Source organism: Gekko japonicus, unplaced genomic scaffold (genome assembly GCF_001447785.1).
Source record: "Gekko japonicus isolate JY-2015 unplaced genomic scaffold, Gekko_japonicus_V1.1 scaffold1761, whole genome shotgun sequence".
Lineage (NCBI taxonomy): Eukaryota > Metazoa > Chordata > Lepidosauria > Squamata > Gekkonidae > Gekko > Gekko japonicus.
Window position 1 is genome coordinate 100,236 of NW_015163142.1, and position 24,037 is coordinate 124,272.

The following is a 24,037-nucleotide window of genomic DNA, read 5'->3' on the forward strand; positions in this document are numbered from 1 at the left end:
CGCCCATTCCTGTCCACTTTAGTTCACTGATTCCCAAGATGTCAATGTTCAGTCTTGCAATCTCATTTTTTATCACATCCAACTTGCCTTGATTCATAGATCTTGCATTCCAGGTTTGTTAAATACTGGGTTCAGTCAGTCAGTCAGTTTACTATTACGGTCTTCGACCAGTACATAATACTGGGTTCTGGACACATTGCAGTGATCAGCTGTAGTTTATTAAGTGATTTCAGGAACAGAACAAGAACACCCAGCAGGGTTTGAGCCCTGCTTATAAAGCATGCAAACACCCCACCCCACACACACACACTCCCTAAGATAGGCTATTTACATTACACTGCTTATCTATAGGTCACTTCCAAAATCCTGGTTAGCTATTGTTCTTGGGGAGCAAGCTCACCCAGTTCAAGGTCCCCATTCAGGGATACATAACAAGGTTCCTATGCAGTATTGGTCTTTGCAGCATTGGACTTTCCTTTCATCATCAGACACATCCACAGTTGAGCGTCCTTTCAGGCTTGGCCCAGCCGCGTCATTCTTTCTGAATTCCGAGAACCTATTATTACAACATTATATTGATATAACAATATTATAGTACTGATTTTTTTGGAAGTCCTCTGGTGGTGGTTGGGTAGAAAATGGCTGCTGTGAGGACAGGGTCAGGGAAACTGGCAGTCACATGGGCCAGAAAATCCACATTTACACACCCACATAGCAGCCATCCAGATTTTACTACATTCTGTCCCAAAACTTCGGAACAAAGCAAGTTTGAGAAAGACTGGAGAAAAGCCAGGAAAACCCCTAGAGGCACACAAATGCACCACAATGCTGTGGGGAAGCAGGGGGGAAATTTGCTCCCTTACATACATTTAACTCAGGGCAGATAAACCATGTAGAAGACCCTCTTGACTTGCACAAGAGGTTTTTGTGTGTGTGTTGTGTGTGCGAGAGCAATTTCTGCCAATGTTCCCGTTTTTGGTCCAGCCTCCTGTGCCACACACCATATTAGGGTTGCCAACCCCTGCTTAGGAAATACCTGGACAGTTGGGGGTGGAGCCTGGGAAGGATGGGGTTTGGGGAGGGGAGGGACCTCAGCGGGGTATAATACCATAGAGTTTACACTCCAAAGCAGCCATTTTTTTCTCCAGGGGAACTGATCTCTGTCATGTTGAGGTGAGGTCAGTTGTAATCCCTACAGTTCTTTTAGGTCCTGATCTTCAGAAGCAGCATCTCAGGGTGTGCAGTGGGTTGTAGTGCAGTCAGCATCTGGATGGGAAGGTGTAGGTTTTTCAGAAGTCAGTTTTATGCTGGTGCCATTTTCCTTCTGTCAGCCCCCTGCAGCTGCCATTTTCCTTGCCTTGCCATTATACAGCTATACCAACTACCAGTTTTTCAACTTTCAAACACCCTCCTGTAGAAAAGCAGGAAAAGAATGTAGGGAAAATGGCAGCAAATGGAGGTAAATGTGAAGGAAACTCCTATGCAGAAGCTCTGTTGCCTCTGCATTTGCTGTGGAGAGGAATGCAAAACAGAATCCTGAAGTGTGAATGCAGGCAACTTTTAGTTAATACACAGAGTGAAACGATCTTGCTGCTTTATTAATAAAACACTAACGTAGATACACCTTTCAGATTAGCTAGGGCAACAAAAAGTCCGAGTAACACCTTTCCAGTACGTGTTTACGCACACTGCATTCAGTGCTTGTGAGAGTACAGCGATGACTAGGGTTAATCCGGTTTAACGAACCTGGAGTAAACAAACAAGACAGCGTGTACTGGCAGGAAGACACAACTAGAAGCTTTGGAGCCGGCGTGTCATTATCGGAATTTCGTTCTACAGCTCCAATGATATGCAAGCCTACTTTGACGCTTTGGTTTTTAACGTGCCCATCCTACCTTCAAAACTATTCCAACAGGAACTGGCAAACGGGGGGGAACCCCCAGCATCCCCCCTGAGCGTCTTTTGCTGAAAGCTCGCCAAGCGCATTGTGCACATGCCCAGAAAGAAGCAGGAGGGCCGGCCGCACAGCAAGCGAGGGGAAGGCGGCCGAGGCGGGCACTTCCGCGGGGTGTGGCCGCTGATCCTCGAGCGCCGAGTCGTGTGGCTCCGGAGGCGTGCCCTTCCTCGTGGAGGGGGCCGCGGCCGGGATTCTTCCTCCGCGCCCAGGAAGAGGGCGAGGAGGCGGCAGCGGCAAAAGAGCCACAGCGTCGCGAGGCAGCCATGTCGCTATTGTCTCCGCTCCTGCCCGCCCTGCGAGTCTATTATATCGCCATCCGCGTCGTGCTGCATCAGCTGCTCCGCCGCCTCCGCCCGGGCTGCCCTTTCAAGCCAGGTTAGTGGGTTTCGCGCCATCCGCTGTGCCCTCCGGGGCTGCGGAGACCGGGCAGATCTTTGCCCAGTGCCGAACGGAACTGGGGTGCGTCGGTGCCTCGCCACCCGGCGAGGATTCATCGCGTGATCTGCAGAAGAAAAATGAAAAGCGGGCGTCACGCCTCTGATCTTCTCTCTCCCCACCCCAGCTGGGATTGGCAAGTGTTGCCGCCGCCCACCCAGCAGAGATGATTTAAAATGCAGCTGTGCCGCTCAGCCTGACTCTGCTCTAGTCAGAGAAGGCGGGGGTGAACCAAACATGTTAGTGGTTTTCACTTTGCTACTAAAACTACCCAGAACGGACTTCTCTTCCTTGGACCTTATTTTGCAGAATAAAGGCAAAGCTTCGAAACTCTGCCCTACAGGCGCTGCCCACTGCCTTGGCCTCCCCAATGCATTCCGCTCCTATCAGACGCGCGCACGCCCCCTTTCCTAGCCCGCGGCTCTCCGGGGCAAGACTAGATAGAGTTCAGGTCCAGTAACTGCAGTCGCTTTTCCTACTTTCCTCCGTAAGCTGCGCTGCTAGTTCACTGTCGCCGGTGCGTGAACGTCCTGTACACTTATAGTGCTAAAATGGGTTTACTCCGGGGGTCTCCCAAGTCATGCCTAGTGCTTACTAAATAGCCGGCGTCTCACGTATGCAAAAAAGTTGACCTCCCTTGGCTTCGACTATACTCTGCATATTAAGGGTCTTATTGCTAAGCAAGACTTTTAGCCGTAGTGCATGTCCTGGAGGAGAAGTCTGCCTGCCTTGGTACCGACACGTGGCCTTCCTCTGCATTTGCAGATTTCAGTACAGCTGTGGCTGGATTGTCCATGCTTGCTGTTTAATGCTCAGCTGAAAGAGGCTGACATCTACCATCACCTAGCATTTTGCAGGCTTTCTTCCTATCACCCAGGGCTCTGCAAATTAGCAGCACTTTCCTACTTCATATTATGATCTGAAATTAGTTTCCTAGTGAAGAAAATATGGCCTAAAGGAGATGAAATAAGATGTGGGTTGAAGTTAATATTATCTGTCTTCCCTTGGTATCTCCCCCCCCCCCCCCCTTGGCTCCTTGGTGTTTCTGTTCCTTGTACAGGGTCTATTTATACAATACCACGTGTTAAACTACAACTCTTTTTGGCTGCCCTTTGACAGGAAAAGGAGTGTGTCAGCAGAGGAGCTGAATCCTCCTTTGCTTAATTTCATATAAGTCTATAAGTTTGAACCTTACCTACCATTCCAATGTATTTGAAAAAGGGGTGCATGTGCACGAAAGCTCATACCTTGAGTAAACCTTTGTTGACCACCTGGATCCTTCATCTGTGCTGTTGCTGTTGCTCCAGGCGGTTTTCTCACAGCAGGGCAGGCTTCCAATCCTCAAGCTAGGTGGGAGAAAAGTACCTTGGTGATCAACATGGGGAGGATGGAGCCTTTTTTCACCAGTGCACCCATTTTAATCCTTTAACAAGACATCTGCCACTTGAAGCATGAATTTCCGATTAAGGGACTTTATGCGTTTGGTTGTTGGTTAGAGGATGGCTTACAATGCCTTTTCCTATGTGAGATAGATCCACGTATTAGAAGAATTACTAGTTATTCCTGACTGTCGGTATCTTAAGCAGCCTTTGGGCCTGGCATCTTGATCTAAACAACTATTTGGAAATAAATCCTCAGGAAAGTTTCCAAGCCAGTATTTGCTTTATCCTCTTGTGCAACAGTTCTACTGTTATGCATTCTAGAGTGATTTTATAGTAGTAAATATTTAACTTATATTTAGAAATGTAATGTTCTGAGCCATCTTGAAATTAGGGAATGACCATTTTATCAGTTTGGGGAAAAGTGGACATTTGGAGAAAATCTGAAATAAATGCAAAACATATTGTCATGCTTTGAAAACTTTAAATGTAGCATGTATAATGACAGTTTTCCTTATCAGAGCAATTAATAGAAAGAAACACAATACCTCAAGCTATTTAAACTCATATTAATTCTTGCCAGCTGGCAAAATAAGAAAAAAGCAGTTGACCATAGAGATTATGATGTTAGCAGTAAACAAGAATAGGACAAATTTTGAGTCCAGTAGTACCTTTAAGGCCATCATTTCATGCGCACACAAAAGCTCACACCTTGAGTAAACCTTTGTTGGTCTTAAAGGTGCTACTGGACTCAAAGTGTGTTCTACTACTTCAGACCAACACAGCTTCCCACCTGGATCTAGTGAACAAGTGTGGCAGCTACATGAGTGCATTTTCAGAGAAAGGCAGGGTAAAAATGTTGCAAATAAGTACATTTCATAATGGTACTGAGCAGTGGATCAGCAGGTGTCATTGTAAACAAAGTTATCTGTCTTGAACCTATATTTACATTTAATGTTCTCTGTTCCAGTCAATAATATCACAGAAATATTAGCATAATTCAAGCTTATTTCTTTATTCAGAATGAGTATCTTATTCTTCTGTTTCTAAACCTTTACCGCTTTGTACATAGTAGTCTGAATTAGTTTAAAAATGAGTGTTTTACATATCCCTATATTTCCCTGTGGGCTACGGTGGCTCAAGTGGTTAAGACGCTGAACAGCAGTCTGGAAGGTCAGTAGTTCAGCAGTTCAAGACCCGAGTGCTGCAAGACAGCGTGAGCTCCCATCTCTGGTCCCAGATCCTGCCAACCTAGCAGTTCGAAAGCAAGAAATTGCAAGTAGATAAATAGGTACCGCTTTGGTGGGAAGGTAACAGCGTTCCATGCAGCTTGGCATCTAGTCATGCTGGAAATGTCTCTGGACAGCGCTGGCTCTTTGGCTTGGAAACGGAGATGAGCACCGCATCCCTAGAGTCAGATTCGACTGGCTTTTGAGCAAGGGAAACCTTTACCTTTACTATATTTCCCTGTCTTTCTGCTTCCTCCCTTTCAATACTTTGAATTGCAACCTTTTCTAAAAATTCCTCTCCTCTTAAAATATTATAATTAACATTCCAAAGACTTGTATTCTGCAAACAGTTTTCCATCAGAAATCTCATAAAAATAAGGATCAGAAAGTTAAGAAATATATTCACCTACTATTCTGAGCATCAAAATAGGGTGAGAGTCTAAAAAAAACCCTTCTTATTAAGGGGGGGGGGATGGTTGCTTTATGGAAACTGGAACTGGATCCTCATGCTAAAGCCCTAACTAGATAACATGCTGGGAGTTTCTAGTATTTTTAAAAGACTCACAAGAGGTCAAATAGCACCCTGAGGTAATTTTGAATTGGGTAGATGGCACAGGAGGCCTGATCCCCCCCATGTCTCAGTCCAAAGCAGGTTCCCTCACATATGATAAGAGATTTTTTTTAAATGCTCGAAACTCCTGACATGTTCTTTCTAGTATCTTTTCAGTATTCTTTCTAGCATCTAAGAGAGTAGACGGGAAAATTTCTGAAACTGCAGCGTAGACAGTGCTGATGTCATTCCATGTAGCTTTAGTAAGCAGTGATGCTTTATTTTGCTCAGTTTGTGATGGTTCTAAAGGATCTACTTTGCTTATTTAAGTGAGCAGTATGGAAAAAAAAGATTATAAAGTAATACCATATTGATTTCTCTATTTCTTCTGTCACAATAGAGGTTTTATAGAAGATATTTCAATTTCTTCTATGTATACGTTGGATTGAAACTGCCACTTCAGTGGTGGCAGTGCTGAAGAGTTTAAATACAAAATTTCACAGTGTACGTAAAATTTTGTAAAGTGCTGAATTCAAATCAAACCTGTATGCGTGGCGTAATTTATTCTGTTTTAACATTTCCTGCTATGATGCAGTTTGACTAACTTGTTCCATGTCAGGCTTAGACTTACATACATTTTCTAGAAGACATCAGCTACTTTCCCTATTTATAAAGGGATACAAATGCCACATCTTCTATTGTACAGAGACTATAAAATGTAATCATATGACTGGATCCCTAGAATTTGCTTTCATTTCAGATAACTTAGTATATGAAGGGTTTGTCATCTGAGAGTGGGAGGAATTCTCTATGGGAATTAAATCCTCGTCAGATCTTTGGAGAGTTTCAGCTGTAAAGTTCTTGCATCAGGTTGGTTGAATTTTATTTGAAACTGTTCTTGGCAGCTCCTTTTTTAAATTTTATAAATGAGGGCACCCCTCTATTTGACTGTGCATTAAATCTTTGGAAATGAATGTGCGTTCATTTCTTATTTTGATCTCAGTGGTTATTCTACATTAGCCTGTTGTTTAATAACCCCAAAGTTTCTGTCCTTGAGGTTCCCCCCCCCAAGATAAGCCAGTAGGAATTATATTGCTTATATGGCTCTTACTGTGGATGTGAAACATGTACATGTATTTTATAGTAAGGAGTCTTGTGGGGAAGACATCTGTAGGTGACTTTGTTGTCAGGTGTCACAAGATTCTGGTTCCATAAATTTTTAGATAACATACTTTTTTTTTTACTATGTCAGATCTGAAGGTCAAGGGTTGGCATTGCATCTGCATTCTAGCACAGTACTTACAGCAGGAAGTACATAGTAGGGTAGGTCTGTTCAGCCTAAAGGATCTCTGAGTAGTTTATTTATTTTATATTTATTTTATTGGATTTGAATCCTGCTCTCCCTGTGTCCAGGCTCAGAATGGGTAACGTCATCATTTAAAACATTCACTATATAAATACAATAAATAAAATAAAATACCTACTGATATAAAATAAAATACAATATATTATAAATTAATGGTATAATAAAAGATGGCATAAAACTCGGGGGAGTGGTGTATAATCTGTCTGGTCTAAAAGGGGGAGGGGAAAAAGAGGAGAGAAAGGAGGCCAATTAAAGATGCAACCTGTCGCTGCCCTCAACCATAGGCCCAGTGGAACATCTCTGTTTTACAGGCCCTGTGGAACTGCATTTGGTCCCTCAGGGCCCAGATCTCAGCTGGAAGAGTGTTCCACTCAGCTGGAGCCAGGGCTGAAAAGGCCCTGGCTCTGGTTGAGGACACCTGGATGCTCTTTGGACCAGGGATCACCAGCAAGTTTTGATCACTAGAGTGCAACGCTCTCTGGGGGGTATACCACGAGAGGTGGTCCCGGAGGTATGCTGGTCCCAGGCCATTTAGGACTTTGAAGGTTAACACCAAAACCTTGAAAACCTTGTGGCCTTGGTGGAATTCCAGATGCCTATTATCTGTGACTTTTCCTATCTCTGGGAATGTATGTGGCCCATGAAGTGATAAGGGTGGAATGTTTGCCTGTGTTTTGTATCAACTCTTGAGAGTCTCCAGAAGCCAGTAGTAGCCTTCATCTGTGGTCCAGGGAGGAAACAAGGTTATGGTGGCAAGGCAAATAAGACATCAGCAAGCTTTTAAAAAGATTAACGGTTTCATTATATACACATTTCTACTTCTTCCCATTGCTTACCTAATCAACCAGAGAACTGCAGGTCAGAGACAGCATTAATTTGTCTAACCTCTGTCCACTTCTCTTATATGTATGTTTGTAGCAGGACTTCACAGCCACGATACAGTGCCACACTTATAGCCAAAGTTTTTCTTCAGGTACAAAACAGAAGATGGGTGACTTAATCTTAATTTTGAACTAAGCTTTTTTTTTTTTTTTGTAGCCAGCTTGTTACAGTACCAAAGCCTGCCAGCTATTATATTGGTCTCCTTTCTCTTGCTTTCAGGGTTCTCTGTATTCCAAGAGATACTCTCTAGCTGAATTACAATGTCTAGTCATCCTTGAAACACCTTGACTTGGACTGAAATGAAGGTACATGAAACCAGAAGAAGATGCTGATATGAGTCTTCTTAATATGGAACTGTTCTGTCTGGTGTATATTGCATAATGCATCATAATATTTTCTCTTGTCAGCTTTGTTTAGAAGCTGTGAGAAAACATAGCTGGGGTCTATTAAACTGATGCCCCTTTGGGAATGATATAGGAGAATGATATTGGGTCAATAATTTCTGTTGACAAGTTTTCTAGCACAATTATTAATCAGAGCAAAGAACCGTTGTTAAGCAGTGAGGTTCAGGCGGGAGTGGCAGTCCCTAGTTCAGCAGCAAATATAATTGCAACCCTGTATACGTAGAGTTGAAGGCAGCAGGAAAAGAGGAAGACTCAGCTTGATATGAATTGATTCAATGAAGGAAGTTATGGCCCACAGTTTGCAAGACCTGAGCAAGGCTGTTAATGATAGGACGTTTTTGAGGTCATTATAGGGTCACCATAAGCTGGAAGCAACTTGACGGCACTTAATGCATACATATGTAGAAGGTTTTAAAACAATTTGTTAGAATCCTTACTTCCTGTTAAGAAATTATTATTGGCTTCTTTTCATTGCTAGCTTTGGACATCCAACAAAGAAAAAGATTGTATTAATGTAGTTGGGTTTCAAGAACAAAGCTGGAGTGGGGGGCTTTGGTGGTGGTGGTGGCAGTGGCACAGGTTTGAGCGGCAAAGGAAATTGATGAAAGTAGAAGCAGGTGCTAAAGTTATGCAGAGACTGTGATGAGTGGGAAGGTTCTGAGGGGCACCCAAGTGGCTTCTGACTGGATGAGCTGTTCCGCACTGAAGAGGAATAGCAGGGTAAAGGTTTTTAATCAAGGAAATATGTGTGATTGTTTCCTTTTGATCACCAGACTCTGCTCAGTTTTTTACCCTCTCAAATAACTGTCTTGCTGCGGGGTGAATAAAGAGCTGTTTGTAGACTCCCATGGTTCACATGCTTGCATAAAGCTGCTTTATACTGAGACAGAGCATAAGTCTATCAAGGTCAGCATTGTCTACCTCTGGCAGCAAGCTTTCCAGGCTGTTAGGCAGGAGTCTTCCACATCCCCCACTACCTGATTTTTTTGACTGTAGATGCCAGGGATTGAACCTGGGACTTTTTGCCTGCCAAGATGCTGTTCTGCCAGTGAGTCATGGCCTCTCCCCCACAGGTTCCAGATGCGGGTTCCAGACTGAAGCCTTGCTAGTACATTACACCTTTAATTTTCAAAGTAGTATGAGAAGTATTACTTCACTCAATACTTCTTATAGTGGGATAGTGGTGTAGCAGTTAGAATGTCGGACCAGAACTTGGGAGATCCTGATTCAGATCCCCATTCTGCCTGCCATGAAGCTTGCTGGGTAATCTTGGTTCAATAACACGCTCAGCCTAGCTTATCACAGGGTTGCTGTGATGTATTCTACCCTGAATTCCTTGGAGGAAGGGCTGGAAAAATCTACTAGATCTACAGATCAAGTGCAAGCAGTATATAAGTAGATTCTTGATTTATTAGTTAATGATCCTGAATGTAAACAGTTACTAGCCTCTTTCTCAGGATGTGTTCTTAACAAAAGGCTGTATTCTGTTTCTTGTACATACAACACTTGCAAATTGTATTACTCTTCTAATGGCACTAGCCATCTTCCTACATGGAATTTGGCAACTATAATGTCAGTAAAGCAGGATCAGACAATTGGTGGAAGAGCCTGAGGTTCTGTAGACTGGAAGTCAGTTCCTCCAATCATGCTGGCATCTGAAATGCCAGCCAGCACTGCTGCTGATAATGACTAAAAAAGCTAAAGAAAGGGGCACCAGGTGCAGCATACCTCTACTCTGTATTAAGTGTGGTGTCATTTAGTCTGTCCATGTTAATAATCTGTAGATGAATGGCCTGATTGTCAGTGGCAAGCATGTCTCACCTACCAGCATTAAATATAAGGCCATCCTAATAAGTAGGTAAGAAAGCTGAGTTTCTTGACATGGGCAAATTAGATTGGATAGCTTCCTGTAGCATTTTTTCTCTTTTCCTCAGACAGTTGTCAGTGATTTGTGAAGTGTCTTTTTTGAGAAAGTCTCTTGTGTTTGAGGGGCTAACAGTGTGGAAAGTCTGACCATCCTCAGTAATAAATGTTAGAGGGATGATTTGGTTTCCTGGTGAGAATACTATTTTCCCCCTCTTTTTAAAAATTGTTTCTGGTCTGATTTTATGTTTCCCTTGTCTAAACCCCAATTAAACTTGTTTCACATGAGACAGTGCTTAATATTAGTGAGAACTGTGACTTTCGTTGCGCTTTTCTAAGTGCCAAAGCATGTTGTAATAAAGAAATAGGCCAAAAAAGTCATGCATTTTTATAGGTTCTGATAAAGAAACCCCATTCAGTAACTGAATATTATTGGTTCATGGAATGGCATGAACTGCAGTCCAGCAGAACCACACATGTGCACACGTATGAACATATGATTCTGCCTTGTACTGAGTCACACCATATCAAGGTCAATAGCCGCCCTGAGCCTGCTCTGCGGGGAAGGCGGGGTATAAATTTGACAATAAATAAATACAAATATTGTTTGATCTGACTAGCAGCTGCCTTCCTTTCCCTTTTATCTGGATGCACTGGAGATTGATGCATGGGAGAGAATGTACAGGAAGAGGATTCTTTTAAAGGTTCTGCTTTAGCTTTAGCACGTTTGAAGCCGAGGCCATTTGAAAAAAAAACACCCAAACCCTGTACACAGGATACAGCAGGCCAGGCTGGCTATTCCCATTGTGGTCCCCCAGATTGGTGCTATAGTCTGCACAGCATGTTCATTGTTGGCCTCAAAAAGATGGCCTGGGACCGACATAACTACGGGACCACCTCTCCCCAGGTGTGCCCCAGAGAGCCTTGCGCTCTCCAGAGAGCCATCTGCTGGTTGTCCCCAGCCCAAAAGATGCCCATCTAGCCTCAACCAGAGCCAGGTCCTTTTCGGTCCTGGACCCGGCCTGGTGGAACATGTTCCCGATTGAGAGCAGGGCCTTGCAAGACCTGTTGCAGCATCACAGGGCCTGTAAAACAGAGCTGTTCTGCCAGGCCTTTGGCTGAGGCAGCGGGCATCTACCAGATGGCCTTCCTACTGCTGCTACATGAGACCATCATGGCTCAGCATCGGCCCACGTATTTTTCCTGGCTATAGTAACTGAATTTAATTGCATTGCACTGCCCACTTTAAATATTTTAAGTACTTGGTTTTATTGTACTATTTACTATATTAATTTAGATTGTTGTATTTATTGTCGTGAGCCGCCCTGAGCCCGTTTACGGGAAGGGCGGGATATAAATTGAAATAATAAGTAAGTCAATAAATGAAAGTATTCATCTAGAAACCAGTTAGATTTGAGTCCAGTAGCACCTTAGAGACCAAGAAGATTTTCAGGGTATAAGCTTTTGAGAGACAAAGCTCCCTTCTTCAGATACCCTTTGTCAGAGCTTCGAATCTCGAAAGCTCATTCCCTGAAAACCTTGTAGGTCCCGAAGGTGCTACTGGGCCTGAATCTAGCTGTTATATTGCAGACCAACATGGCTACCCTCTGAAACTATTTACAGATTACAGGCTGAACATTTTCAGTAGGCTACAAATGTGCCTTCACGCTGAACATTGTTTTTCCTTCCTGGGGAGATGATGGGCCCATCTCTTCAGCTTGGACCTGTGGAATGGAGAAAGAGATGGTCTGTGTTGTTTCTGTTGTTGTTGGGGTTTTTTTTTGGAGGTGCACTGATCACCTCTGAAGCTCTGAGCAATATGGGTATCCTTGAACTCGGTGCTGGCGATAGGATGGGATAGTGTTTCTGACCTCACATTCTACTTTGTTCTCTCCGGTAGTGCTCTGAGCATCATCTAGGCTTGTTCATTTTCCAAGGCTGGGGGAGGGGTGGGACTGAAGTGGTAGTGCAACTTGGCTGGCTCCCAAGAACTATCAGAATTCATGGACTCATTAACATTGAGCTGTTTCCTCAGTGGAATAACTTCCTTGAGTGAAAGGGATCAGCATGAACTGAAACTGATGGTTTGTTCCTAGTTTTCTTTGCAGTGCTGTATAATATTACTTTCAGTCAAGTCTTTGTCTACAACTTGAATTCATGCTGTGACAGACTGCACTTTTAAAAGCATAGAAGTGCTGTGTAAACAGATAAAGGACTGTAAAGAGTTAATTTTTCACAGAACCAGAAAGCCTTGAGTGACAGGCTGTTTCAAGACTTCTGAACTGGATGCTGAGGAGAATTGAGTCTGATTTCAGCCTTAGCTGAGAGCAGTTTAACACAGATGGAGAACTGGAGGAAAGTTGCTAAGGAACTTTGGGAAGTAGGCGAAGACTTCCATTCAGGCCAAGGAATGGGGGTAGATCTTCTAGAGCAGAACTATCAAACTCATTTGTTATGTGGGCCGGATCTGACATAAATGTCACTTTGCCAGGCTGGACCATGTGTGCCATAAAATGTAACACAGAAGTACTGGAGATATAAACTTTATAAAGATTATTTCAGATGCTGAATGGCAATATGCTTGATTGAATTAGGTGTGATATGCAGAGGGGTAATAGGCGTGGAGATATCATAATTTGTAATGAGACAGGAAAACTAGATCTCAGTTTGGTCCAGGAGGATGCAAAGAATAAATGGTTGTAAGTCTGAAGAAGTGAGCAGTGACTCATGAAAGCTCATACCCTGCCACAGATTTTGTTAGTCTTCAAGATGCTACTGGATTCTTACTCTTTCTGCAGCTATAAGAAACCACAACATTCAAAAACCATTTTAACCTTCCCGAACATTTAGTTGCTGACCTAAGAGTAGTAGTTCTCTTACAAAGGAATTTCAAAGGGAGATTAGAAAGAGAGACTGCTGAATTGCAACTGATAATGAAGCTCAATGCATCCTCCTGGGCTGAATTGAGACCTGGGTGTCTTCTCACTTTACCAATGGCTGCTATTGTTATTTGGCATCTGAAATCACTGCATTTCCCAAGGTATAAGGACAGATGAACTCATACTCTAGCTGAATCTGAAGAAATGAGCAGTGACCCATGAAAGCTCATACCGTGCTACAAATCTTGTTAGTTATTAAGGTGCTACTGGACTCTCTCTCCCTTCCACTAATAAAGATTGCAAGCTGTGCTGTTAGGTTTCTTTTATTATTACTTTTTTCATCTGTTAGAACTGGAAAGTGGGATCTCTCCAAGTGAAACAATGTGTTGCTTACAGTCTGGACAAAATCTACCCACTACTGCTGATGATAATAAAAAGTTTAAAAAGCAAGGGGCAGGGGTTAATGTAAAGGATGGCAGCCAGTGAGATGGGGGGGATGGACAGAAGGAGGCCATGTGTTGAACTGGAATATATGGAACTGTAAATGTATTTTTAAATACTTAACTTCCAGTCATTAAACTATGGAAACCCATCCAAGTGTTGTAATTCCTAATCAGGGTCTTTTTGAAAGAAAATCCCAGATAGGCAAAGATAAATCTAATCCTTAAAACACCCCCAAAACCTTTTTCAGAATAAGTCAAAATTATTTCCCTTTAATTCCCCTTATCCCAGATGCATCTCTTTCCTGCCCCCCTTCCTTTTTTAACATGAGTGTGTGTGTGATCAGGTCTCAAAGTAAACAGCAGAGCAGGGGTTATCAGAAGAATCTCCCTCACTCCCTCTCTCTGAAGAAGTGTGCATGCACAGGAAAGCTTCTATCTGGAATAAAACTTTGCTGGTCCTGAAGGTGCCATGATACTCCCTCTCCAAATGAGGGAAGAGAGGCTTGGGAATGCAGCAGCAGCCCTGGAGGAGGAAGCAGGAGAGAGTGGAGGGAGCTTTTCCCTTGTGCGTGCGCATTATCTTTTCCCTCCCCCCTTGCTTCCTCCCTAAAGGAAGAAGAGAGGCTTGGCAACACAGCAGCAGCCCCAGAGGAGGAAGCAGGAGAGAGCAGAGGGAGCTTTTCTCTGGTGCACACATGTGCACTCTTTTTCCTTCCCCCTTGCTTTCCTAAAGGAGGAAGAGAGGCTTGGTGATGCAGCAGCAATGGCCGGGAGAAGGAAGCAGTTGCTCGTGGGCTAGATCCAGACCACGGGCTGTATGTTTGACACACCTTTTCTAGAGAGTGAAGAAAATTCCCTACCCAGTCAAACAGGTAGTTTGTTCTCAAGAGTGCAGAGATCTCTGGTCTGGTGTGGTTAGAAACTGCCTTTAGTGACCTTAAGAGTCCATTAAAAACTCAAGACAAGTACTGGTGTTTCAAGAGAAGAGGTTTGAGTACTGGGAAGAGTGTACCAGCCTTCTGGAAACCAAAAGAGTCAGAGAATACTCAAAGTGTCCTGGAGTGTTTGGGAAAACACTGGAACAACACTACATAAAGATTTTAAGTAACTGTGAATAGCTTAAGTAACTCTCATTAGCTTGAAATATAAGAACTAAAGTCAGTTCATGTACTGATTTTACCTTAGAGTTATCAATATTGAATTATCACAGACATTTTACCCCTGATTTCACCTGACCTTTCCCCTCTATGTTGAATAAAATATTTTGTTAATTTAGAATATAAAAACTTCTCAAATGCCATTTAAATTGTGTAAGTTAAAGAGGGTTCCCATTCCTTCCCTCAGGTTCCTGGGCTGAGCAAACAGCCAAAATATTATTTTGGGGCAGCCAGGGTGGGACAGCCAGAATTCTTCAGGAAAGAAGAAAATAAACAACTAGGGCGGCTCAGTCACAAAAGGGAAAGAAAAATGGAGAGAAAATCTTGCCTCTGAGGGAGAGAATTGGATGGTGGCTTTATACATACATACATGTACAATGCTCTCATTGTCCCACTTTACAAAGGTGTCATGGGGCTACTCTCAAAAACACATTGATATGTTAATAATAATAAGGTAGGTTGTGTTTATTCACAGAAGCACTGACTTCACATAGGTGACAGACTTGTGCTTTCTCATTTTATGTTTATCTGCTGCCTTTATCAGGTACTCATTAATGAGTGAAGAGTCAAAAGATTGGGACAGTGGCCAAGAAGCAATGGAGAATAAAAGTTTGGAAACTTCACCATCAGACCTAAAGTTAGTGGCCCATCCAAGAGCAAAGAGTAAAGTCTGGAAGTACTTTGGCTTTGATACCAATGCAGAGGGATGTATATTACAGTGGAAGAAAATTTACTGTCGTATTTGCATGGCACAGATTGCCTATTCAGGAAACACGTCCAACCTCTCTTATCATCTTGAAAAGAATCATCCTGATGAATTCTGTGAATTTGTGAAAAGTAATACTGAGCAAATGCGGGAGGCCTTTGCAACTGCATTTTCAAAACTCAAGCCAGAATCATCTCAGCAGGTTGTTCAGGAGACTTTAATTATGAAGACGAGTCACAACTATGAGAACAAAAAGCATCAGGAACTGACATCTGCTGTGATCAGTCTAGTATGTGAGGGTTTGTATCCTCCTTCTATTGTAGATGAACCCACCTTCAGGACTCTCCTGAGGACTGCTGACCCCCGATATGAACTTCCTTGCAGAAAGTATTTCTGCACAAAAGCAATTCCTGAAAAATACAGTGCTGTTAGGGACATTGTGCTAAAAGAACTCACTGATATCCTGTGGTGTGGTATATCCACTGACATGTGGAGAAGTGAAAACCAGAATAGATCCTATGTAACACTGTCAGTTCATTTTCTCAGCAATGGCTCATCCAACTGCCTTGCTGTTAATTCCAGGTGTTTAAAAACATTTGAGGTGCCGGAAGAAAACACTGCAGAGACTATAACACGAGTCCTTTACGAAATATTCATTGAATGGGGAATAAATACAAAAGTTTTTGGTGCCACGACAGATTATGGGAAAGACATAGTGAAAGCTTGTTCTCTTTTGGACATTCCAGTGCAGATGCCTTGCTTGGGGAAGACTTTCAATGCGGGGATCCAGCAAGCTTTTCAGCTTCCTAAGCTGTCCAGTCTCCTGTCCAGGTGCCGTAAACTGGTAGAATATTTTCAGCAGTCTGCAGTAGCCATGTACATGTTGAGTGAGAAACAGAAGCAGCAAAACAGCGTGCACTGCATGCTTGTGAGTGATCGTGTTTCCTGGTGGGGAAGCACGCTTGCTATGTTGCAGCGTCTTAAAGAGCAGCAGTTCACTATTGCTGCTGTCCTTGTGGAGGACAGCAACAATCACCATCTCATGTTGGAGGCCAGTGAATGGAATACAATTGAAGTCTTGGTGGAGCTACTCCAGCCGTTCAAGCAGGTTGCTGAGATGCTGTCTGCTTCCAAATACCCAACCATAAGTATGGTGAAACCCCTCCTGCATATGCTGCTGAATACAACATTAAATATCAAGGAAAATGACTTGAAAGAAATTAGCATGGCCAAGGAAGTGATTGCCAAAGAATTAGCTACAACATACCAGCATACACCTGAGATAGATATGTTTCTTAATGTTGCAACTTTCTTGGACCCAAGATACAAGAAACTACCCTTTCTTTCTGCATTTGAAAGGCAGCAGGTTGAAAACAGGGTGGTAGAGGAAGCCAAAAGCCTGCTAGAAAAAGTGAAAGAGAACACATTCAGGCCCGAAGAACAGTTTTTTGCAGTTTCTGAAGAGCCACCATTGAAAAAAGTGGCAGTTGCTTCCCCACCTCCCCCTACCAGTGCTATTAATAATATGCTTGCAGAGATCTTCTGCCAGACGGGGGGTGTTGAAGACCAAGAGGAGTGGCATGCACAAATAATTGAAGAACTGAGCAATTTCAAGTCCCAAAAAGTCCTTGGGCTAAACGAGGATCCACTAAAGTGGTGGTCTGACAGACTAGCTTTATTTCCTGTTTTACCGAAGGTACTTCAGAAGTACTGGTGCATTGTGGCCTCAAGAGTCTTCCCTGAGCGTCTTTTTGGCTCTTCTGCCAATGTTGTTAGTGCTAAGAGGAACAGGCTGGCCCCAGCTCACGTAGACGAGCAGATCTTTTTGTATGAGAATTCTCGTAATGGGTCTGAAGCAGAACCTGAAGAAGAGGATGAAGGGGAGTGGGGCTTGGAACAAGAACAGAGTATTAATTTAAGTGACACAGCAAATATAAACAATTTCTTTAACATGCGAGACAGTGGCTTCATATAAATTGAATATATCTGGTACATTTTAAGCGTCAGAGAGTGCGTTTGTCTTAAATTACCAAATATCATTTCTCACGTTGGGAAACTGTCAATAGTGAACGGATGTCACATAGCTTTCTTCATACATGTATATATATGTGAGTGCGTGTAGAAATTATGTATGGCCCCTGTCTTAAGGCAGTACTGTGACCTTTAACTCCAAAACACTGAGACGGGCATGAGAATTAATTCTCATGAAATTCCGGCTTAGTTTCCACTGTCTTCAGTAGGAAACATAAGTTAAATAATTGAAGTCAAAGGGTAACTTGTAAGCAGTTTACCCAGCACTTTTTTACTTTTGTATCACTAAAACAGATTAATGTTCCATGACCATGTATGTAAAGGGTGGAGGAGGTGGGTCTCATCCTTTTACTACTTTGTTAGATCATGGGGAAATAGTAACTCCTCCCCCCCTTCCATTCGTAATGTTAACAATGGCTGGCTGCTATACTACTCTCAAGTACATTATGTCACCAAGCAGAATAGGGTGAGAAGATCCTGAGACCAAGAAGTGAAAATAAGCGGGGGGGGGAGGGGGTTACTGAAAAATAAGGTAGAGAGAGAGAGAGAGAGAGAAATGAATGAGAAAAGATTTGAAAAGAGGGAGAGAAATTAAGGAAAAGAGAGGAAAAGGTTGTTTTATCTTGCTGCAACACCCTAACTACTACTTTGCGAGATCTGGCTGAGCGGAGTGCAAGAAAAGAAAGAAAGAAAGGCTAGACTGTTATAGAAAATGACCTTGGTTAGCAGGCTGAAGGCCAACAGTTAGTGCAGCAGCCATCAGCTGGGGTTGCCTGTCTTGCTCCATTGCTGGATTAGTAGATGGATTTGGCTTAATCTGTTAGGCAAGTTTCCTTCAGTCTTGGAGAAAAGGAAGTCTAGCCAATATTAGAGTGCCTTTTACTGTGCTCAGACTTCCTGGCACCCCTAGTGACTGCTGTCAGAACTACATTGAAAAGAAATGGAAAGAGGTTTGGCTGGATGCCACATGAGGCCCGCCATCTGACTTGGGACCAATGCTCCCTCTAAGCTGTGGAGTCTTGTGAGCAAAAATTCTACTTTGTGAGCTATTGGCATTAAAGTTGTGAGCGAGCGATTTGGCTACTGCATAAATTAGTTAGCCTAGGAAGGATAGCTCCAGAGCAAAGACAAAAATCTGAGAGCTGGAGGTTAAAAAACTGTGAGCTAGCTCACACTAACTCCGCTTAGAGGGAACACTTCTTGGGAATCAGGAATCCCCCCCCCGGTCCCTCTTTGTTGGTGGCCCTGCCCCAGTGACAGCTGTCTAGCATAATGTGTTGGCAAGAGCTAATATATTATGCTATGGCTGTAATTACGCATGGGCTTGAACATGTTTAAAGCTGCTTAAACCCATGATCCCAGTTCGCTTAATTGTGCTCAGCTCTGTGTAGTCTTTATTCTGTTATCCATTCAAGAATAGGAAAGTAGAAGTTTGAAAGTTCCAGTCAAGTCTATATTGTATCTTTTCCTAAGGGGCATTCTGGAATTGAAGTAAATTTTACTTCCAAAATTATTTGACTTTTGTTACCCCCACCCCACAAATTAAGGAATGCTCAGTTCCAGTCAGGTCTGCACATGAAAATACCCTCTTCTGTTTCACACTGAAATTTTGGAAGGATTTTTAGGTTTCTTGGAGTTTCTTTTCCCCCCAAACAGCAGCTCTTTTCACTCACCTAACCTACCTGAGCAGCCCAAATAGTGCAGCTTATCCTGAGCTTGTCAGAACTTGGAAGCTAAGTAGGGTCAGCCATGGTTAATACTTGGATGGGAAACCACCAAGGAGTACTGGGGTTGTTACATGGAGAAAGGCAATGGCAAATCACCTCTGCTCTTCCCTTGCCTGGAACACTCCATAGATGGGGCTGCCATGAGTTGGCTGTGACTCGAAGTCATGTTTTCCTGTTTTTATTACTGCATGAATGCTTGAGACAAAAGTTGCCTTGCATTTTGCACACAATCTTTGTTAAAAAATCAGTGAAAAATATATGGCTTGTTCGGAGGAAGACCGTATGCCTGTTCAGATGGAGGTTTTATGATACTACTTTTACATATTGGGTTTCCCCCCTCTTACTCAAATAAGAAATGGTCACTTTTGCTGAACTGAACACAGATTTTACAGGCTGGTGTGACTATTTCACGAGCAGGAGGCAGCTTGGAGCAGGGATGCCAGCCTCCAGGTAGGACCTGGAGACCCCCTGTAATGACAGTTCATCTCCATGCTACAGAGATCAGTTCCCCTGGAGAAAAGGGATGCTTTGCAGGGTGAACTCTCTGGCATTGTACCCCACTGAGGGCCCTGCCCTCCCCAGGCTCCATCCCCTGCTGGTGGCCAGGGCAGACCGGGCAACCCTTGTTCAGATCCGTGTGTTGTTTGGTGTGGCCTATGGAGTGAACCCACTCACGAGATTTAGTCTCATGTAGTTGGTACCATTGTAAACAATCATTTTTGAGAAAACAATTGTGGGACTTGGCCATAATTCTTGATCTACCCAAAAGGAGGCGCAAGGTGGCATTTTCAGGTTCTTGTAGCATCCATGTAGTGCATCAGTTCTGAGATTGTAGAAATGTGGATACGTTTGGATATAAGCAGGGCTTTTTTTGTAGAAAAAGCCCAGCAGGAACTCATTAGCATAATAGGCCACACCCAGCAGCAGAAACTCATCAGCATATTAGGCCACACCCCATGCCTTCCCTTGGCTTTCCCGGGCAAGCCGGCCATTGGACAGGCCAGGTAAGGCACGGGGAGGCATTTAAATGCCTCCCCAATTCTTCCAGCGCCCACCACAGAGTCGCTGGGGGTGTGTGTCCAGGCCTTCCCTCTGTAGCCACACACACAGAGGTTTTGGCTGTAGTGGGCGTGGCCAATTCTGAAGCCAGCCAGAACTCCATTCCTGTGCGTTCCTGCCCAAAAATAGCCCTGGATATAAGTATACAAATCAGAATTTTGGCCATTTGTAGAAGTCTTTAGAACCTTGTTGGAAGCCTGAGAACTTCAAGATAGCTCTAAAACTTTCAGTTGATTGTAGACTAGCACGCTCAGGCATGCTCTTCTGAGCAGTTGTTTCAGTCTGACCAAGCCTTAAGATATCAACAGTTCTATTCTTATTGAGAGAAGTCATGATATGCTCCCAATTTTAAACATTCCTCAGGAATTATTCATTCCTAAGGCCGTTATCAAGATTCTCCATAGCTTCTAAGCATAGCTACTAAACATGAAACTCCATGTTCAGGAACGTACTCTGCATGGAACGTGCTCAATACACATCCAAGGCATTTGCTCCTAATGAAGCCTATACAAAGGTGGCTACTGCCATTCATGTGATTGCTGACACAATGTAAATTTCCTTGTGTAAGAACCATATAGAACGCAGATCATTAGAACTCATTGGATAAGCCTGCTGAATATTGTAGCATAGAGGTTTTAGTTATAGCTGGATAAATCTTATAAAGGAACATGTTTGTAATTGTGTTTGACCTGTACTTATGTCCCCCCCCCCCCAGTGGTTCAGTAATAAGCTGCTAAAGATTCTTAGAAAGTATGTGATGAAATAGTGGTATTAGTCTGGTTTGAATATGGATGCAGCTTCCCGAATATCAAATAAATTTGATCTCAAGCTGAAAGTTTATAAGACAAAGGCTTCTGTTGTTGCAATCCATTGCAACTAGATAACCAGCTTTTGTTTCTTAAATGTTCCTTTTTTGTTGTTGTTCAGTCGCACAGTCGAGTCCGACTCTTCGCGACCCCATGGATCATCTCCCGCCAGGCCCTCCTGTCTTCCGCCGTCCTCTGAAGCTGGCTCAATTTCATGTTCGTTGCATCGATGACACTGTCTAACCATCTCATCCTTTGCCGTCCCCGTCTTCTTTGACCTTCAATCTTTCCCAGCATCAGGGTCTTCTCCAGGGAGTGCTCCCTTCTCATTTGGTATTATACAATGACTGTAATATTATAAAATGATTGACTCCCTCATTTCCATATCCTTTCTGGCCCAGCTAGAAAATTCCTCAGATCTGCAGCTGAACAGCAGATGTCGCCTTTCACTCTGTTAATTTCCTTTGCAGAAGACATTAAGTTTCTCCTTAACATAGGAAGGTGCCTTAACTGACCCTTGAGCCCTTATATTCCATACTGACACAGCTCTCCAAGGCCTTGGGCGAAGGTAGTGGTTCTCAGAGTCAGGACCAAAAAGTAGAACATGATATTCTCTCTCTCTCCCCCCCCTCTCCCCCCCTCATTGTGAGGCCAGGTAGACAGAGGAGACATGGGGAGCTAAGAATGGAGGAAGGCTCAGGGGAGATTCAGTGGCAAATTTGGTTTGCTTATGCAAACTAATGGCCATGAAATGCAACCTGTTGCTCAGTAACACACACACACACACTCAATACTAAACATGAAAAATGAAATAAAAACTTGTTCAGTGTTATCTGATTTGACAATGCTGTTTCTTTATGCTGAGGAGGGAGAAAGTGTGGAGTTACTTTGCAAGTAGGTCTTGAAAGTGCAGCAAGTTTTGAAATTGATCCCACTTCAGAAAGCTTGAGAACCACTGGTCTAAGGTTTTGCTCCACCTTGGCTGGAGATAATTTAAGTGATCGTGCTAATGACTGAATGAGGGACATTCTGCACACTAAATATGTACTCTCACACTGAGCTGTTGTCCCATTCTGAGTTGTATTTCCAAAGCTGTAAACTTTCTGCAGATGATTGTACTTCCAGTGCCTGTTTGTGCTGTCTGCCTGTTCTTTAGCATTTTCTCCTCAGCTGTTCAGCTCTATCCCATCCCCTCCACCAAACTTGTCCAAAGTTTTCTTTTCTGTATCTTTAAGCCTGCTCTCCTGACCAGACTGTACGACTGTACTAACATTTCACCCCATTCAGTTCTGTTTTCAATCTGGTATTTATTGGGAGAGAAGGGATATGAAGGTAATCTAACTGTGAATTCACAGTGTGAAGAGTCATAGTGCTGGTGGGTTGGAAGTAGGAATAAAATGAATGAAAGCATGGAAGTATGTTTCCAGACATGTCAACCAAATGCAGTGGGATAATCAATTTTAAATTAATGTCATCTTGTTATGCCTCTGGGTTGAAGAGGTTTTTTTGTTTTTGTTTTTTGCATGCGCACAAGAGAACCTTAAAGGATAGTTTACTTTAAAGTTTATGTGACTATAAGGAAAGATGTGAATATAAAGAAAGATCACTCATATGGGGGTTAAAACTCTCATGGGAGCTGTACTTGGCAGAACACCAAGCGCTGCTGTTGTGTACCCTTTCTTAATTTTCGTCAAGCTTTTAAGAGAATTGCAACTGCCTGTGAGTAGGTACATACGTTTTGAATCTCCTTTCTTACTGGATTAAGGTAACATAACTCTTATTCTCCTTAGTTTTGGCTCTCAGAATACTTCCTTCCCCACAGCCTGTCATCTTTCTCTTCTTTTGAATGGAAATTGCCCATGACAAAACCTCATCTTTTCCCTAGATACATTCTTCTTGGTGCCATTGCAAGGTATTCCTGACCCTTTTAATTTTTGGTATTAAAAAAATATAGATGGTTGACCGGACATGTCTTAAAGATCTAAAAGCTGTTGTTGGTCTTTTCTGTTGTGTATTATATTATTTAATGTTTTAAGCTTGGATTATTTAATAAATCAACAACATTGTGTTCATAATTCTTCTCTCTTAAGCTTTATTCCCAGTAATAAGTTGACTGATTCTCTGTTCATACTTCAGTACACTGAAACACAGGTACATCTGTTGTAGGAAGCTACCATGAAGAATTAAAGGCCATGCACAGAAGCAATGTTTGATACCAGTCATTTCTGCATGGAGTTTTTGCTGCTGCTTGGCCTCTTTACTACGTTGGTTTTTCTGAGACCCTACAGACAGTTGTCATTTACTAGTTGGTGCTATGCTGATTTCACCCCAACTTCTCAGAGACTGCATTGTACCAGTTTTTTAATCCATCACTCTTGGGGAGTGTATACATTTTGATGCATATTTAAAGGTCCTGAAAACAGCCAGCAATACAGTCTGCTTTCTAGCCCCGTCCCCCCCCCCATTTTTAAGTTGTTGCCATTTTTCCTTTCTTAGCCCCTTTGATGTTTTTGTTTTAAAGCCTTCCTATACATGCAGCACTGCTGACTGCTAAGATTTTGTTCATTATACTAACATTCCATTGCAGCATCTTACAAACTCAGAGAACACGGTGAAGATCATTCTCTTACCTCGCTTCCTCACAGCTCCTTTTCACCTCTGTGCAGTTGCCATTTCCCATGGCAGCATCCACCATTAATTCCCCCACAAAAAAGTCTCCTGAGATACGGACATTCTGCTCTAGCAGATAACCAGCTGGTCAGACAAAGGGAGATTAATTGCAAAGCATGAGGGGTAGGAAGACTGTGCTCCACAGTTGTCTCTTTCACCCACGCACAAACACAGTTCCTGATTATCTGAGGGACCAGGGACCTCTGGAGTGGCTGGAAAGGGTAAGACAGGATCCTGGCTACAGGAATATTGATTTTCAACCTAAGGACATGGTGGGAGGGGCTTTCTCATATCCAGTGATTAGGAGCTTGGAAAGTGAGTCAGGATGGGGAGGTTGTGAGTGAAAAAGAAGCCTCCCCCACTCCTTCAGTCGGGGTCCCAGTAAACCTGCACAGGTTTGCTTCTTTTGTTTGAAAGGAGGGGCTGTGGTGCTTAAAAATGCAACCTCACTTGTAACAAGGTAAAACTCTTGCCCTGGGAGCATGTACAAAAAG

At 43.1% G+C, this 24,037-nt stretch overlaps 2 protein-coding genes across 2 annotated transcripts in view; both read left to right on the forward strand.

Moving 5' to 3' along the window:
• The first annotated feature begins 2,197 nt into the window (after positions 1–2,197).
• Positions 2,198–24,037, forward strand: part of DHRSX (dehydrogenase/reductase (SDR family) X-linked) — a 176,376-nt gene continuing 154,536 nt past the window's right edge. The window contains exon 1 of the mRNA XM_015406989.1: positions 2,198–2,332. Coding sequence (XP_015262475.1) covers positions 2,221–2,332 — 112 coding nt within the window. The 5' untranslated portion in view covers positions 2,198–2,220. The remainder of the gene's footprint in view (positions 2,333–24,037) is intronic.
• ZBED1 (zinc finger, BED-type containing 1) lies at positions 15,126–17,382 on the forward strand. Its single transcript, XM_015406987.1, has one exon. It carries the CDS (start codon positions 15,141–15,143, stop codon positions 17,223–17,225), a length of 2,085 nt encoding a protein of 694 aa, XP_015262473.1. The 5' UTR covers positions 15,126–15,140; the 3' UTR covers positions 17,226–17,382.